The sequence below is a fragment of the Sinocyclocheilus grahami genome, unplaced genomic scaffold (assembly GCF_001515645.1).
Source record: "Sinocyclocheilus grahami isolate Dianchi unplaced genomic scaffold, SAMN03320097.WGS_v1.1 scaffold1396.1, whole genome shotgun sequence".
Taxonomy (NCBI): domain Eukaryota; kingdom Metazoa; phylum Chordata; class Actinopteri; order Cypriniformes; family Cyprinidae; genus Sinocyclocheilus; species Sinocyclocheilus grahami.
The window spans coordinates 205,500-222,807 of NW_015506575.1; the positions used below are offsets into that span (position 1 = coordinate 205,500).

The following is a 17,308-nucleotide window of genomic DNA, read 5'->3' on the forward strand; positions in this document are numbered from 1 at the left end:
ATCCCCCTGTCTAGTGTTAATATTGTTAACAAAAACAGTGACAAAATATTTGTTGACAACCTTTTTTTATGACTAAAATGAGACGAAAACCAGGCGACAGACATCATTAAACACTAACTTTGATTATATCAACATGCAATATCACTGACGAGTGATAAAACTGTCTATATCTAAAATTTCTCTGTATTTTCTTCAACATAAAAGAGGAGAAAAAATCCAGACCGGCACGAGTTTGCATGATTGGGGTTGCCAGATGTCAGTTTAAATCCTCCTGTCTGTGTTAATTTTAACAAAAACAATGACGAAAAATATTAGCTGATGACCTTTTTATGACTAAAATTAGACGAAAATGAGGCTAGGGCAAAAATCATAATCACGATTATTTTGGTAAATATTGTAGTCACGATTATTTAGCACGATTATGAGTGGGCCACATGACCAAATTAATTTTGTGTGAGTGATTTATTTAAAGATAGTGAAATCAAATATATTTTCTTTAAATAAGGTTGCTATGACATCTACATTTTAGAGACGTTTAGAGATTTAGAGAAATTTGACAATTCTCAACACCACAGCAGAATACTAGGGTAATTAATATTAGTAAAAAAAAGTCCTCAAAAAATTATTAAACAGTCAGTAATAAAAAATAAAAAAAAGCAAAGGACAAATACAATAGAAAAAAAGATGCAAATGAAACAAACTGTGCAAGTCTAAAGTATTCAGCTAACAGTCTATTATGGAATAACTGAATGTAAAATAAAACGGCATAAGAATTAAACTTCCTTTGTTTCTTACTAAAGCTACAAAAGTCCTTCAGTCAAGAGCAGTGAGTGATTTTCTCTCTGTCTTTTGTTGTTCTATTAATATGAAACACACAGTCAGCAGCAGGAATATTAGGCTGCTGTCACTTTAAGAGCCGCATTGATCAAATGTACTGTTACACACGTATTTTCATTCTCAACTGTTTACGTTTACTTAAGACATAACGGATGAGGGTTTACGTGAATAATAATCACCAAGCGCTGCATTTTGACACATTTTTGCATGTATTTGACCATTTAGGCGCAACCTTAAGCTAAAAGTTGACTTTACTTACTTTAAAAACATGAGTAAATCTAATAAAATTTGATAAATCAAGCACAAAGTCACGTTACATGATTTTACTGATTTGCACGTGAAATTGGGCTTTTATGGAGGAGCAAAAACTCTCTATATCCAAAATTTCTCTGTATTTTCTTCAACATAAAAGAGGAGAAAAAATCCAGACCTCCATGAGTTTGCGTGATTGGGGTTACTAGATTTCAAAAGTTTAAATCTCTGCGAGTTTTCATGCTTGCTGTTGCCAGATGTCAAGAGTTTAAATCCCCCATCTAATGTTAAGTCTGTTAATCTAGATCTACACGAGTTTGCATGTTTGGGGTTGCCAGATGTCAGTTTAAATTCCGCTAGTGTTCATTTTGTTAACAAAAACAGTGACGAAAAATATTAGTTGACAACCTTTTTTATGACTAAAATGAGACAAATACAAGGCGACAGACATCATGATCTTGACAGACATGATTGGGGTTGCCAGATGTCAAGAGTTTTAGTCTTTCTATCTAGTGTTCATTTTTAATGCAAACAATGATGAAAAGTATTAGTTGATGACATTTATGACTAAGACTAAACAAAAACGAGACGACACCAACATCATTAAACACTAAATGTGACTATATCAATATGTAATATTTATGATGATAAAATGTAGTTTAAAAAATAAACTCCCTACATCCAAAATACTCTATATATTCTGCAAAAAAATATACACCTCCACGAGTTTTCATGCTTGCGGTTGCCAGATTTCAAGGGTGTACTTAGTGTTATTTTTGTTAACAAAAAATGACCAAAAATATTTTGTGACGAGCATTTCTCTTCACAGATGACATCATTAAACACTAACTATGATTATATCAGCATGCAATATCATTGACGGAAAAAAGACGTGACTAAAATGTAGTAAAAAATAAGAAATCTGTATATCTAAAACTTCTCTTTGTATTCGTCACCAAAAAGTTGAAAAAATATAGACCTCCATAAGTTTTCATGGTTGCGGTTGCCAGATTTAAAGAGTTTAAATCCCCCTATCTACTGTTAATTTCGTTGAAGAAAACAATGACCAAAATATTCTGTGACGACTTTTTTTCCCCGAGACGACACCGACATTGTTAAACACAACATGCAATTTCATGTAGTTTAAAAAACAAAAACTCTCTATATTCAAAAATATTCTATGTTTTCTTCAACAAAAAAAGAGGAGAAAAGATTTAGGCCTCCACGAGTGTTCATGCTTGCGGTTGCCAGATTTCAACAGTTTAAATCCCCCAATTATGCAAAAGACAACAACAATGATCAGTGATCGCGATTATAATTTTGAGCAAAATAATTGATTATCAGTTTAATCATTATGCAGCAGGACTAAAATGTGACTAAGTTTTAATTGACGACAACTACACTAAAATTAGACTAAACCACAAATAGGACAGGTTGACCAAAAAAGGACATTTGACACAGGACTAAAGCCCCGTTCACACTATAAAGATAATGATATTAGCGTCCACACCAGTGAACGATATCGTCTGTTTATTCCAAGCGCATGTGCGTCTGCCGCTTTAAATTCTGATGGATTCTGATTGGCTGTCAATGTTTTCCTCGTTCATCAGCTGGAAAAAAAATCGTTCTGGAAGTGATTCCAACTATATCGTTTCTCTGTGCCTTTATCGTTATAGTTGTGGTGTGGACTATATGATAACGATAAACTTTATCTTTATCGTTATCTTTATAGTTATCGTCCTTGGTGTGAACGGGGCTTAAGACTGAATTACAAAACAGCTGACAGAATTCACACTAATGCAGGTTGAAGCTGGAACTAGCGCAAATGAACGCCGATGCTGAAGTGGCTCAGCTGGAGGAGGAACTCAGGGAGAAGGTGGCCGCCGTTCTGGTCAGCCAAGCACAACTGGAAGCCGTCCAGACGCAAACCAAAGAGCTCCGCGCCGGAGAAGCCATGGGCCCCAGCGCGCAGCTGCACTCAGAGGGCCTCACGGCGCAGGCAGCCACCGCAGGGAAGACGAGCCTGATGACGGAGAAGCTGAAGGAGCTGGAGGAGGGCCTGAGCGGGATGCAGAAGGACCAGGAGCTGCAGAAGCAGCTGTTGAGCAGCTCTGAAGAGGAGGTGATGGAGTACGAGAGGAGGTTAGCCGTGATGATCGACCTACTGAACCAAATGAGAACCAAACCAACCCATCACAGACCGCTGCCGCCCGCTGAGGTGCGTCACTGCTATGTTAACTAGCGCAAACTGTGATTTTACTAATAAAAATGTGATTGCAGTTTGCTGTGTTTGTTTGTAGGGCTGCACAATTATGCAATAAATATTGTGTTTATATCTGATTTATTGTCATGACCGATATTATCGGCCGATATTTGTCTTTTTTAAAAAAAATTTATTTTAGCATGAGCCAATACGTTTTTCTATTTGGCCGATAAGTTTTGGGACTTTTATTTTGACAGCCGCTCCCTTTCTCCTAAATTAGTTTACTTTCTTTAGTTTAGTTTATTATACTTAAGCCTTTGTTTAACAGTTCTGTCTAATAGTTAAAAGGAAAATACTATACAACTTTTCATATATTGCTGGTATTTATTTGTGAAAAATACTATAATGATTATGGAATCAAGAAGTTCATATCTATATCAGAAATTATGAATGTGTTATTTATTATTTTTAAATCAAATAATAATTAAATAATAAAAAATAAAAAAATTAAATTTTATTAACGTACTTAACATTTAAATAATAGTATGATATCACATAAGCTTTATACCTGCTCTCTGTATCAGCCACTAAATATGACTATAAAATAAAATATTTAATTTTATTTATTTAATTTATTATTATTATTATTATGAATAATATTATTACTAAATAACTAATAAAATATTGTAATATTTCACTATAAAATAAAAAATATTTTTTAAATGTATAATATTTTTAAAAATATATCATTTTTACAAGGCTACTGTAAAATTGCCATACTTATATTTATCTTAATTTCTTAACTTTCGAATGTTAAAACCTAGTGTTTTAATTTCGGTAGCAAACCACAGGGAGCCCCTAAAGCTTCTCTTTTGTTGACAACCGAGAAAACACGCAGTGCCTGTATTTATTTAATTAAATCACAGCTTTTGTGATTTTATAACCGCACTAAGCCATATTGCTTGTATATACACTACCAGTGAAAAGTTTGGGATCAGAACGATGTTTAATGTTTTTACAGGAGTTTCTTATGCGCATGAAGGCTGCATTTATTTGTTTAAAAATACAGGAAAACATTTTATATTGTGAAATATTATTATGATGTAAAATAAAATTTTTCTATGTGAATCTCTGTTAAACTGTAATGTATTTCTGTGATGCGCAGCTGTATTTTCAGCATCATTCCTCCAGTCTTCAGTGTCACATGATCTTCAGAAATCAGTATAATATGCTGCTTTATTATCAGTGCTGGAAACTGCTTCATATTTTTTTTGGAACCTGTGATACTTTGTTTCAGGATTCTTTGATGAATAAAAAGTTAAAAAGAAGAGCGTTTATTTAAAATAGAAATCTTTTCTAACAATATACACTACCGTTCAAAAGTTTGGGGTCGGTACATTTTTATTCTTTCTTTATTTTTATTCAGCGAGGATGTGTTAAATTGATAAGAAGTGATAGCAAAGATTTATATTGTAATCTTTTAAACTTTTTATTCATCAGAGAATCCTGAAAAAGTATCGCCGTTTCCCCCAAAAAATATTTGTCAGCACAACATTGATAATTCTAATAATAAAGCAGCATATTATACTGATTTCTGAAGATCATGTGGCACTGAAGACTGGAGGAATGATGCTGAAAATACAGCTGCTCATCACAGGAATACATTACAGTTTAACAGAGATTCACATAGAAATCATTGCGTTACATTGTAATAACATTTTGCAAGATTACAGTTTTTTTCTGTAATTTTGATCAAGTAAATGCAGCCTTGATGAGCAGAAGAGACTTCTTTAAAACACATTACAAGTCTTACTGATCCCACACTTTTGAGCGGTAGTGTGTATATATATATATATATTGTATAATATAAGCCATATATATGGTGGTAATTTCCAAACATTTAAATAATTAAAATAGTAAATTTACCATATTATGCATTAATTCATGAATAATTAATTAAATATTATTATGTATTATTATGTCATACATGACACAAAGAGCAAAACAGTTTACCCTCACTCTGGTGTAATGCATTAGGAAATCGTTATGTGAGTGCACATGTCTGTATCTTGAAAATAATGCATTACAACTTTATTAAAATTAGGGATAATTCCATAATTTTTGTGATTATTATCGGAAAAACTGGAGGGACTGATCAGTGAATCTGTGTTATTTATATACTATTATAGAGTTATTCATAGTTTGAATTAGTTTTTATTTTATATTTGCTGTTTTCATTTTAGTTTTAGTCTTTTAATTAAGTTTTAATTCAATTTTATTTTATTGTGTATTTTTGTCATATTGGTTTTATTTTTAAGGCTTTATAATTTGTATTCACTTATTTCAATTTTAGTAATTGTTTTACTTAAAAAAATTAAAATTAGAAATTTTGTCTGGGCAACTAACTTTTATTTTTTATTTTATTTTAATTGTTTTATTATTGTTTTAGTTTTATTCAACTTTAATAACTGTGGTTTGTAGGCCTGCACAATTTAACAAAAAAAAATCACTATGACTATAAAATATTTTTTATTATAATTATTATTATTACTAAAATAAAAAGATTATATAATAGGGCCGCACAATTTGGGCAAAAATTGTGTGATTTTATATTGATTTGACGATAAAATAATTGTTTTTATTATCATTTGTATTATGATATATTATTGTTACTAAATAAAAATATTAAACAAAATAAGAAATATTACTATTGCATTGTTTCACTATAAAATAATTTTTAAAAAAAAGTTTATTTGGGGGGGGAAGACATTTATTTTATTTGAAGTAAGAAATGTATTTTTAATGGTTTTCGCTTGAGTTGTGTAGCACCTTCCGCTCTGCAGAACCTTCTGAGGAAATGAGTTCAAATCCTTTAGGAGCAGATGAATGTGTCTTTAAACACTGTTGTCACTGTGTTGCTGATCATTTTGTCTGTTGTTCTTCATCAGATGAAGGAGAGCACGGTCACGCAGCTCCAGACGGCCCTCAGCCAGGTAGAGAATGAAACCGAGACGGCTGAACTCCTCCAGGAGCTGCAGGAGGTCAAAGGTCAAGTGAGCAGCACACAGCAGGAGCTGGAGAGCTGCAGGGATCAGAGCGTCAGACTGCAGGAGCTGCTGCAGGTATCCAGGGTTTTACAGCTCAAGTCAAAAAACTAAATCGCAATATTATCAAATTGCAAAGTGTGTTTACATTATATATATATATATATATATATATATATCTTCCTGACTACCAGCTGTGGAGTTTTGTCCTCTGTAGAGGACATTATGTTTTAGTGATTTCTCTGATTGGGAAACGAGCCCTGTCAATGTTGACTCAGCGATTCTTTTGTGCCGATCGCTTCTCCACAGAGAGGATTATCAGCGAAGTAATCACTTAAAGTTTGGGCCATTCATTAAACAAATCTATTGTATAACTTGGAGAACTGCGCCAGTTGTTCCGGCTACTTTTATGATATGTTTAGTGTGTTTGGATTCGTTTTGAAGCTTGGAATGCAGCATGAAATGGCACGGAATCCCATTCTACTCAAATTGAATTTATATTGATTGGTAGATTTAAAGGTGACATATCATGAAAATGTGAGTTTTCCAGGTTGTAAGTGCTATAATCAGGTCCCCGGTGCATCTACCAACCAAGCAAACGTGAAAAAGATTAACCCAGTAACTATTTTGGGAAGCCTTTTTCTGCAAGCGTCTGAGAAAACCAGCGCGTCTGATTTTGCTCGCTTGGTGACGAGGCAAAGGAACTCATTATAATATCACCGCCCCTTAATCTGTAAGTTTCCACCCGCAGCATCGTCATTGTGCACAGACGAGCACAGAACACTGTTTAGAGTCCCAGCCTCAGACGAGACAGAGCAGTGCATTTATTGATTTATTTACTGTATATTGCTGCTGCCACACAGATCTAAAATAAACATGCGATTTATTTCCCAGCTGTTTACCTTCACAGACATAACCCACTGTTTTTGTAACTCATGTGTGTTTTTAACATAAGCTTGTGTGTGAATGAGAGCTTAAGTTTAGTACTCGCATGCTGCGACAGCCGCTTTCTGTGCGTGTGCTTCGGATGTGTGCGCTCAGAAAACCCTATATGTGAAGTTTAAACTCATATGCTTTAAAATGCATGATTTCAGCGCGATAAACATGATAATCAGAACCAGAACAGATGTGTTTAGCAGGTCCGAGCTGTAAAGGCGCAGCTCTATTCTGGAAAAGGGGGCGGGGAGCAGCAGCTCATTTGCATTGAAAGAGACAGGCACGAAAACAGCATGTTTCTGCTTCCACTCAAAATAGGCATTTTCAATCTGATATAATAAATGATCTGTGGGGTATTTTGAGCTGAAACTTCACAGACACATTCACCAGAGACTTATATTACATATTGTAAAAAGGAGCATAATATGTCACCTTTAAATGACACAACATTTTTTTTTGTTGTTCATAGAAATGCTGTGGAAAACTGAAAACACAAATCTTGTGACTGGTAGATGTCACTTTTATTTAGAGAAAACATAAAAACCAGACATTAATATGTTCCTTTGTGCATAGCGTAAGTATTTCAAAGTATTCTAAAGTATCTAGATTAAGTTACTAAACCCGAGTAATCTAACGAAATACATTACTGGTTACTTTTTAACGCATGTATTTTGTAATCCGTAGTGAAATACGTTTTAAAAGTAACCTTCCCAGCCCTGCATACATGTATATATTTAAGAAATACTTACATGTGTATATATTTATATATGATTTATATTATACATTATAAATATACATTACATGTATTTCTAAAATATATACATGTATGTATGTATGTTTGTATATTTATATATACAGGGTACACATACATATTATGTAAACACATTTTATTTTTCATTCATGGATGCGATTAATCGATTTGACAGCATTATTATATCATTTTAGAATATTAATAATAATAATAAGTATTATTATATATCAATATTGATACGTAATTACAGAATTTAGGCAGAATACAAGCAAGCACAGGAAACGTGATTTTATTTTAAATCACTTTTTTACTAAAATCTTATTTTAAATTGCAAAAGCACATTTTATCAGAAAAGTTTTTTTAATAGTTTTTTATTATATGTTCCATTTTAATAATTTTTTTTAAAAATAATTGTGTGTTTTTTGTCATTTTTATTTATTTATGTATTTATTTTGTGTGTGTGTGCATGTGTTAATTTTTATTTCAATTTTAGTACATCACGTTAAACTAAAAATTTAGGAATGTTGCCTTGGCAACTAACTGAAATAAAATTAGTAATTTTTAAAAATGTTTTATTTTATTTCAAGGAAAGGATTTTTTTTATTTTTAGTTTTAATAATTATTATCAGAAATTATTTCAGTAATAATTAATAATAAATGTAATCGTTATTTCATAATTGTCAATTTTTATCAGAAAAATTGCAGTGATTTTTCCTCCTGAATCGTGCCGCTCTAGTCTGGATTCTGGGCTCATTGTTGATGTTGTTTGTGTGCAGGAGAGAGAGATGAGCATCGCTCTGCTGAAGGATCAGCTGCACAGGGTGAGTCTCCACACGCTCTGATGGGATGCTCGCTTTGACCTTTGACCTTTGACCTGTGCTGGTTTCTCTGCAGGCCTCACAGGAGGGCGACGAGCCCACGGCGGAGCTGCAGGAGGTCAAAGGTGAAGCGGCCGCCACCAAAGAGGAGCTGAGGAGCTCCCGGGAGCGCAGCCTCAAACTGCAGGAGGAGATCGAGGTACTTCCTGTCCACTTCAGCTTAGCTTCCTGTCTGCTTCCTCTAGTGCTCGATGAAGGAACCACAAGAGCTTCATGGGATTGTTATGGAGTTGTCTAATATGTTACATACAAGTATGAAAGTAAATGATCGAATGAGTAACCTTAAGCTCATATTTTAGTTCTACACGTGTGTTTTTGAATTTTGTGAACGTTTAGAAAATTACAGTTTGACAATTAAAGGACTTCCTGTATTTTAATTTTACATTTTAATGATTTTATCAATTTTAGTGTTTCATTTTGCGTTTTCATTTCAAAGTCCTTTATTTATTTTAATCCTACGTTCTTATTTTATTAATTTTTACTAAGTGTTTTATTTTAACAATTTAAATTGTACATTCTTATGATTTCAATATTTTTTTTATTTTTTTATTATTTATTCATTTTAATTGGCTTTTTATGATTTAATTAATTTTAGCATGCAAAACTTAAAAACATTTACTTATTTTAATTTGACATTTTTATTATTTTATACATTTTTATTTAGTTTCTTTCAATATGTTATAATCTTTTTTTATTTTAAAATTGTTTGTTTTAATTTAAATCTTTATGATTTAATTCATTTTAGCACATTATGGTTGTTTTTATTTTAAAATTGTTTTAATTTTAACTTTTTTTTTATTTAATTTAATTCATAAATTTAATTCATTTTAGCACGTTTTGTTTTGATGGTTTTAATTTTTAAATGTTTCATTCATATTAATTTTGCATTCGAAATAGCCGGCCGTGTTGATGTTGTTGGATATTCTCGTGAAACATTTGGCACAGATGCGATTGGTCTATTTTCCTGCATTTATTGGCACACACTCAGACAGAAATCAAGTGTGTTATGTCTGCTGGTGTTGTTATAGCTGTGGTGTCTCTCTCAGGTCAGAGACGCGTGCATCGCTGAGCTGAAGGACAAAGTTCAGGCGCTCCAGACCGCTTTGGCCAAATCCAGCGAGGAGCCGCTACAACAAGAGAAAAAGAAAAGAGGCAGCAGAGAGCATCATGGGATGGACAAAAGCAGGAGCTCCTCGTCCTGTGTGGACGTGTGTGTGCAGACGCATCCGTCCGGAGCCCAGGAGCTGCAGCAGGTGATGCTGGGATACGAGGAGAAGATTGCACAGATGCAGGAGCTGCACGCGGCTGAGATCCTGGACATGGAGGCCAGACACATCTCTGAGAGCGAGAGCCTGAGGAGAGACAGCCAGCAGCTGGAGGACGAGTGCAGAGCGCTCAGAGACCAGCTCAGGACCGCGCAGGTCACATCAACTACTACATCTCTGTTTTTAATTTTAGATTATTTCATTATTGTAATTTTACATTTTAACCATTTAATGAATTTGTATTTTATATATGTGACCCTGGAGCACTGAAATTGAGATTTATGCATAAATAAGCTTTCCATTGATGTGTGGTTTGTTATGAAAGCACAATGTTTGAAAATCTGGAATCTGAGGGAGCAAAAAAATCTAAATATTGAGAAAATCATCTTTAAAGTTGTTCAAATGAAGTTCGTAGCAATGCATATTACTAATCAAACATTAAGTTTTGATATATTTACGGTAGGAGATTTACTAAATATCTTCATGGAACATGATCTTTACTTAATATCCTAATGATTTTTGGCATAAAAGAGAAATGTATAATTGTGACCCATACAATGTATTGTTGGCTATTGCTACAAATATCCCCCAGCGACTCAACACTGCTTTTGTGCTGCAGGCTCACATATATATATATTTTTTATTTAATTTATCCATTCACTATAGGGAAATACAAACATTATCAATGTATCACATTTAAATAATCACACAAAAAAATATATTATTAAATACATTAAAGTATTGAATCACTTGAAACAAAAGGAATATATTTTATACATTTGACATGGATGAGTTATTTTATATAAATTTTTTTATTTGTTCATTTTTATATTTTTATTTATATTTAACTTTTAATTAAATTTCTTTTATTTGTTATTTTAATGTATGTAGTATATATAGTTTTTATAAATTTTTTATTTTAGTTAGTTATTTTAGTTCATCAAGTTAAACTGCATGAAAATGAGAAATGTTCGCTTGTCTGTAGTTTTTATAAATAATTTGAATTCATTTTTAATTTTTATATTGTTAATTTTTAGTTTTATAAATTTTTAGTTTTTGCCTTTTTTATTATTATTATTTAATATATCTATATAGTTTTTATTAATTTTTACTTCTGTTTTAGTTACTTTAGTACGTCAAGTTAAAGTAAATGGGAATGAGAAATGTTGCTTGGCAACTATCTGAAATAAAATAATTTAAGTTTTTGTATATTTTATTTTATTTCAGTTAATGTTTAGTTTATTTCAGAAGTTGAGTATCTTATTACATCTTGATCAACATTTATGAAAGTAGTTATTTGGTTTTTAAATAAGATGCACTAATGAATAATTCATAATAAAACCAGAGACATTGATTAAGAAAAGAGTCAATTCTCCTTTAAATGAAAATGAATGTGTCTGAGTGTATTGTAATATCAGATGGTGATTTTTCTTCGTCAGGCTCCGTCAGTGAGGTCTGAACACTCAGCCGTCTCTCCGCTTAAAGACGGATACGCCAGTGGTGAGAGATTTATTATTACTACAACAACTAGATATATATATTTTATGTTCTGGGTTATAAACACTAGTGTTTAAAAATTTAGGGTCAGTAAAAAATTTTAATATCTTTTGCTCTTCTGCTCACCAAAGCTGCATTTATTTGATGACAAATACAGTAAAAATTGTGAAATATTATTGTGATTTAAAACAGCTGTTTTCTATGTGAATCTCTGTTAAACTGTAATGTATTTCTGTGATGCGCAGCTGTATTTTCAGCATCATTACTCCAGTCTTCAGTGTCACATGATCTTCAGATATCAGTATAATATGCTGATCTGCTGCTCGAGAAACATTTCTGATTATTATCAATGTTGAAACCTGTTGTGCTGCACAATATTTTTGTGGAAACCGTGATACGTTTTATTTTTGAGGATTCACGGATGAATAGAAAGTTCAAAAGAACAGCATTTATTTGAAATAGAAATATTTTGTAACTTTATACTGACACTTTTGATCAATTTAATGCATCCTTGATGAATAAAAGTATTCATTTCTCATGCTGTGTCTGTGTGTGTGTGTGTCTGTGTGTGTCACAGACAGCAGTTCAGACTGGAGTCAGCGCGTGGGTTTCGATCTTCCTCACCTGCAGCAGGAGTCCCGCAGCACACCTGAAGGAGCGCACAGAGACGTGGATCCGGACGTCCTGCCAGACAGGGTCAAGGTGAGTTTTCCAGAGAATATCTGACTGTATAATGAACACACTAAATGAGGAGCTGATGGAGGTGTTCACACAGAGCCTGCTGCGTGAGGTGCATCAGGAGGGCATGCAGGTGCTGTCGCTATCTGAGCTGCCGCTATCTGAAGCGGATCGACCTCCTCCTCAGAGCTGGAGCAAAGAGAGAGACGCCCTCATCAACACCGTTGAGTCCCTCAAGCTGCTCATCAGCACACTGCAGAGCGGCACCGACACACAGGTGAACACACACACACACACACACACACACAGGTGAACACAGACACACACCGGTGAACACACACACACACACAGGTGAACACAGACACACACACACTCAAGTGAACACAGACACACACACACAGGTGAACACAGACACACACACAGGTGAACACAGACACACACACAGGTGAACACACACACACACACAGGTGAACACAGACACACACACACAGGTGAACACACACACACACACACACAGGTGAACCCAGACACACACAAGTGAACACAGACACACACACAGGTGAACACACACACACACACACACACACACACACACACACACACACACACACACACACACACACACACACACACACACACACACACACACACACACACACACACACACACACACACACACACACACACACACACACACACACACACACACACACACACACACACACACACACACACACACACACACACACACACACACACACACACACACACACACACACACACACACACACACACACACACACACACACACACACACACACACACACACACACACACACAGGTGAACCCAGACACACACAAGTGAACACAGACACACACACAGGTGAACACACACACACAGGTGAACACAGACACACATGTGAACACACACAGGTGAACACACACACACACACAGGTGAACACAGACACACAGGTGAACACACACACACACACACCCCTGAAAACACACAGATGAACACACACAGATGAACACACACACACAGGTGAACACACACACACACAGGTGGACACACACACACACAGGTGAACACAGACAGACACACACACACACACAAGTGAACACAGACACACAGGTGAACACACACACACACAGGTGAACACACACACACACCCCTGAAAACACACAGATGAACACACACAGGTGAACACAGACACACACAGACCAGCTTCACAGTGCATTTCACTGACTTCGAACTGCATCTGTATTATTGAAGAAAGCCTGTAAAATAATCCAGAATTACATGTTTTGAGCTTAATGACACACAATGTGAATTTAATTACACACACAGGTGAACACACACACACACACAGGTGAACACAGACACACAGGTGAACACACACACACACACACCCCTGAAAACACACAGATGAACACACACAGATGAACACACACACACAGGTGGACACACACACACACAGGTGAACACAGACACACAGGTGAACACACACACACACACACCCCTGAAAACACACAGATGAACACACACAGATGAACACACACACACAGGTGGACACACACACACACAGGTGAACACAGACACACAGGTGAACACACACACACACACACCCCTGAAAACACACAGATGAACACACACAGGTGAACACAGACACACACAGACCAGCTTCACAGTGCATTTCACTGACTTCGAACTGCATCTGTATTATTGAAGAAAGCCTGTAAAATAATCCAGAATTACATGTTTTGAGCTTAATGACACACAATGTGAATTTAATTAACTATATGTGAACTCTTGTAGAAATAAAATAAATAAATGTAATAGGAAAATAAATAAAGGAATAAATGGTGTGATAAAACAAATACTTTTTATTTTATATATATATAGTCTTTAATTTTATTTTGATTGTTTATTTTAAAATTATTTATTTTAATTTGACACTTTTATGATTTAATAAATTAAGTGTTTTTTAATGTTGCATTCTTGTTATTTTATTAATAAGTTTTTTTTTACAGTATTTATTTATTTTAATTAACTTTAAGATTTAATTCATTTTAGTGTGCATTTTTATTTTGATAATTTTAAATTTAAAATCATTCACTTATTTTAATTTCACATGCCTATTTTTATTAAGTGTAAAATATTTTTTTTAATTTTACATTGATCTAATTAAGTTTTAAGTCATTTATTTCATTTTTTATTTTAAATGTATTTTAATTTCACATTTCATGATTTATTTTATTTTAAAATCATTCATTCATATTAATTTTGCATTCGACTGACAGTGATGACATTGTATATTTTCATGAAACATACAATAGATGACGTAATAAAAGAAATAACATTTTTAAAATAATATTTAGTCCTAAATTAATTTTTATGTTACTTTTTTCCTTTATGAATTATTTTCTGTCTTTATTCTTTCATTTATTTCTTTGTATATTGATGACCTGGTTTATGTTTGTGTGTATTGTGCTAGTTCAGACGTTGAGGTGTTCTCTGTGTCTGTAGGGGGATGGCGACTGGAGAGCGGAGCTGCTGTCGGCTGTTCAGCACGTGTTTGTTCAGGAGCGAGACGTGCTGAAGAACGTCTTATACTCTCATCTGGAGCGACTGGACACGGCTGACGCTGTCATTCATCTCAGCCAGCTGGAGAGAGCGCTAGCGGAGCAGGTTAGCATACGGCACACTCTAGTGTTGATGTTAGATGTTCAGACTGTAACGTCTGTGCTGGTGGTTGTGTTCAGGACGCGAGGCACAGGGAGCTCATGGGAGCGCTGTGCACCGCAGACAGAAGCAGCCTGCGCTCAGAGATCCAGCAGCTTAGAGCTCAGCTCACACAGCGCCACCATCAGGACGCCGCCGGTATGACACACTCCTCACTGTTCACGCTGCCAGCTTCAGCTTCCACTGCATAAAGCTTTCTGTTCTTCAGGAATGAAGAGCGAGAGCGGGGCCGAGCTGATGCCAGGCGGTGCTGCGGTGGGATGCGGCTCTGATCGACTGAACCAGACTAAACTAGAGCTGGAGAGTGCTCTGAAATCACAACACAAACACCTGAAAGAACTCGACGCACTCAGGTGACACATGCACGGCTTTTATTGATATATATATATATGTGTGTGTGACCCTGGAGCACAAAACCAGTCATAAGGGTCAATTTTTCTGAAATTGAGATTTATGCATCAGCTGAAAGCTGAATAAATCATCTCTCCATTGATGTGTGGTTTGTTAGGATCGGACAATATTTGAAAATCTGGAATCTGAGGGTGCAAAAAAATCTAAATATTGAGAAAATCATCTTTAAAGTTGTTCAAATGAAGTTCTTGGCAATGCATATTACTAATCAAACATTAAGTTTGGATATATTTAGAGTAGGACATTTACAAAATATCTTCATGGAACATGATCTTTACTTAATATCCTAATGATTTTTGGCATAAAAGCAAAATCTATACAATGTATTGTTGGCTATTGCTACAAATATCCCCCAGCGACTCAACACTGTACACATATGTTGTGAATAATATAGTCAGTAATAATATATGTAAATTATATATGCACACATAATCAGTTATAGTAGTCTGTAAAATATATTTATATAAATGAGTAAAGTTATATATAAATAATATAATTAACAATTATATATAACTAAAATATATAATATGTAATACATATGACTCATATGATATATATACAAATTATATAAATAATTGTCTTTAATTTTTAATTTGCATAAAAATGTTTTTGTATATTTGTATCATCATTGCAATGTGTGAGTAAAATAATATAAATATTTAATATAATAATAATAATATATTGTTATATATTACATTTATTATTGCACAATGTAATTTATATTTGTAACATATATGTATTACATATACATATCATATAGTATTTCTAAATTTATATTATTTTTATAATATTATACATTATAAATAAATAAATATGTATAAATAGAAATAAATATGTATATTTTCATTAAAATGTTTTTGTATGTTCATGAGGTAAGTGTTTTTGATATCTGACATTTTATGTTCGAAAAGCATTTGCATTTGCTTTAATATTCAGATTATTCGACTTTTTGTGCAGATTTAATTAGCTAGTCTTGCTAGTAGAGTTGGAGGCGATTTAAAGCAACTGTATGAAAGTTTTGTACCGTAATATAAGTTTCAGAGTCATTCTGATGGTACACTGACTTCTGTTTCAAATGCGCACACACAGCTATTTACTATAATTATGACAGTGATATAATTACCACTCGCTTAACTGTAGGGGCTCCAAAGACACATAGAGGAGTGAATAAAGCTGCTGTGTGTGCTGTGCAGGGCCGAGGTCTCACTGAAGGCCGCTGAAGTCGATGCATTGAACGACAGACTGGCACTCGAGCAGAAGAGAGCCAGAGAGCTGCAGTGGGCCTTCGAGAAGGAGAAACGCAAGTCTGACAGGAAGGAGGAGACCGAGAGAGAGGAAGTGGAGGTAAAAACCGTCACTGAAGTAACATGTAATGAGTGTTTTACATCAAGTGTTCGATTATGTGCGTCATTATGCGTCTCTGCAGGAGCTTAAACTGGCTCTGGAGGAACAGGCGCGGGAGGCCAGCGTCTCCGCAGAGCTGCAGGTGCGTGTCATCTAACGCTCTTGAGTGTGTTTCACTTTGTCCGAGCAGGAGATTGAGCCCTGTGTGTGTGTGTGTGTGTTTGTGTGCGTTTGCGTGTGCACGTGAGCGTGTGTTTGCATGTGCACGCGTTTGCGTGTGCACGTGTGTGCGCGTGTGCGTGTGTTTGCGTGTGCGTGTATGTTGCGTGTGCGTGTATGTTTGTGCGTGCGCGTGTGTGTTTGCATGGGCGTGTGTGTTTGCGTGGGCGTGTGTGTTTGCGTGTGTGTGTGTGTGTGTCTGTGTCTGTCTGTGTGTGTGTTTGCATGTGCGTGTGTGTGTGTGCGTGT

General features: G+C 34.7%; 1 protein-coding gene across 3 annotated transcripts in view; it reads left to right on the forward strand.

Moving 5' to 3' along the window:
* The window catches only part of LOC107569926 (A-kinase anchor protein 9-like), an 18,215-nt gene extending 1,164 nt beyond the window's left edge, over positions 1–17,051 (forward strand). The window contains exons 2-14 of one of the 3 annotated variants that reach the window (XM_016256095.1): positions 2,893–3,307; positions 6,241–6,414; positions 8,800–8,844; positions 8,918–9,040; positions 9,948–10,322; positions 11,606–11,666; positions 12,241–12,365; positions 12,439–12,618; positions 14,870–15,031; positions 15,106–15,223; positions 15,294–15,438; positions 16,690–16,840; positions 16,923–17,051. In XM_016256095.1, coding sequence (XP_016111581.1) covers positions 2,893–3,307; positions 6,241–6,414; positions 8,800–8,844; positions 8,918–9,040; positions 9,948–10,322; positions 11,606–11,666; positions 12,241–12,365; positions 12,439–12,618; positions 14,870–15,031; positions 15,106–15,223; positions 15,294–15,438; positions 16,690–16,840; positions 16,923–16,997 — 2,149 coding nt within the window. In that variant the 3' untranslated portion in view covers positions 16,998–17,051. The remainder of the gene's footprint in view (positions 1–2,892; positions 3,308–6,240; positions 6,415–8,799; positions 8,845–8,917; positions 9,041–9,947; positions 10,323–11,605; positions 11,667–12,240; positions 12,366–12,438; positions 12,619–14,869; positions 15,032–15,105; positions 15,224–15,293; positions 15,439–16,689; positions 16,841–16,922) is intronic. The other 2 variants (XM_016256097.1, XM_016256096.1) reach the window with 2 other exon arrangements.
* The last annotated feature ends 257 nt before the right edge of the window (positions 17,052–17,308 follow it).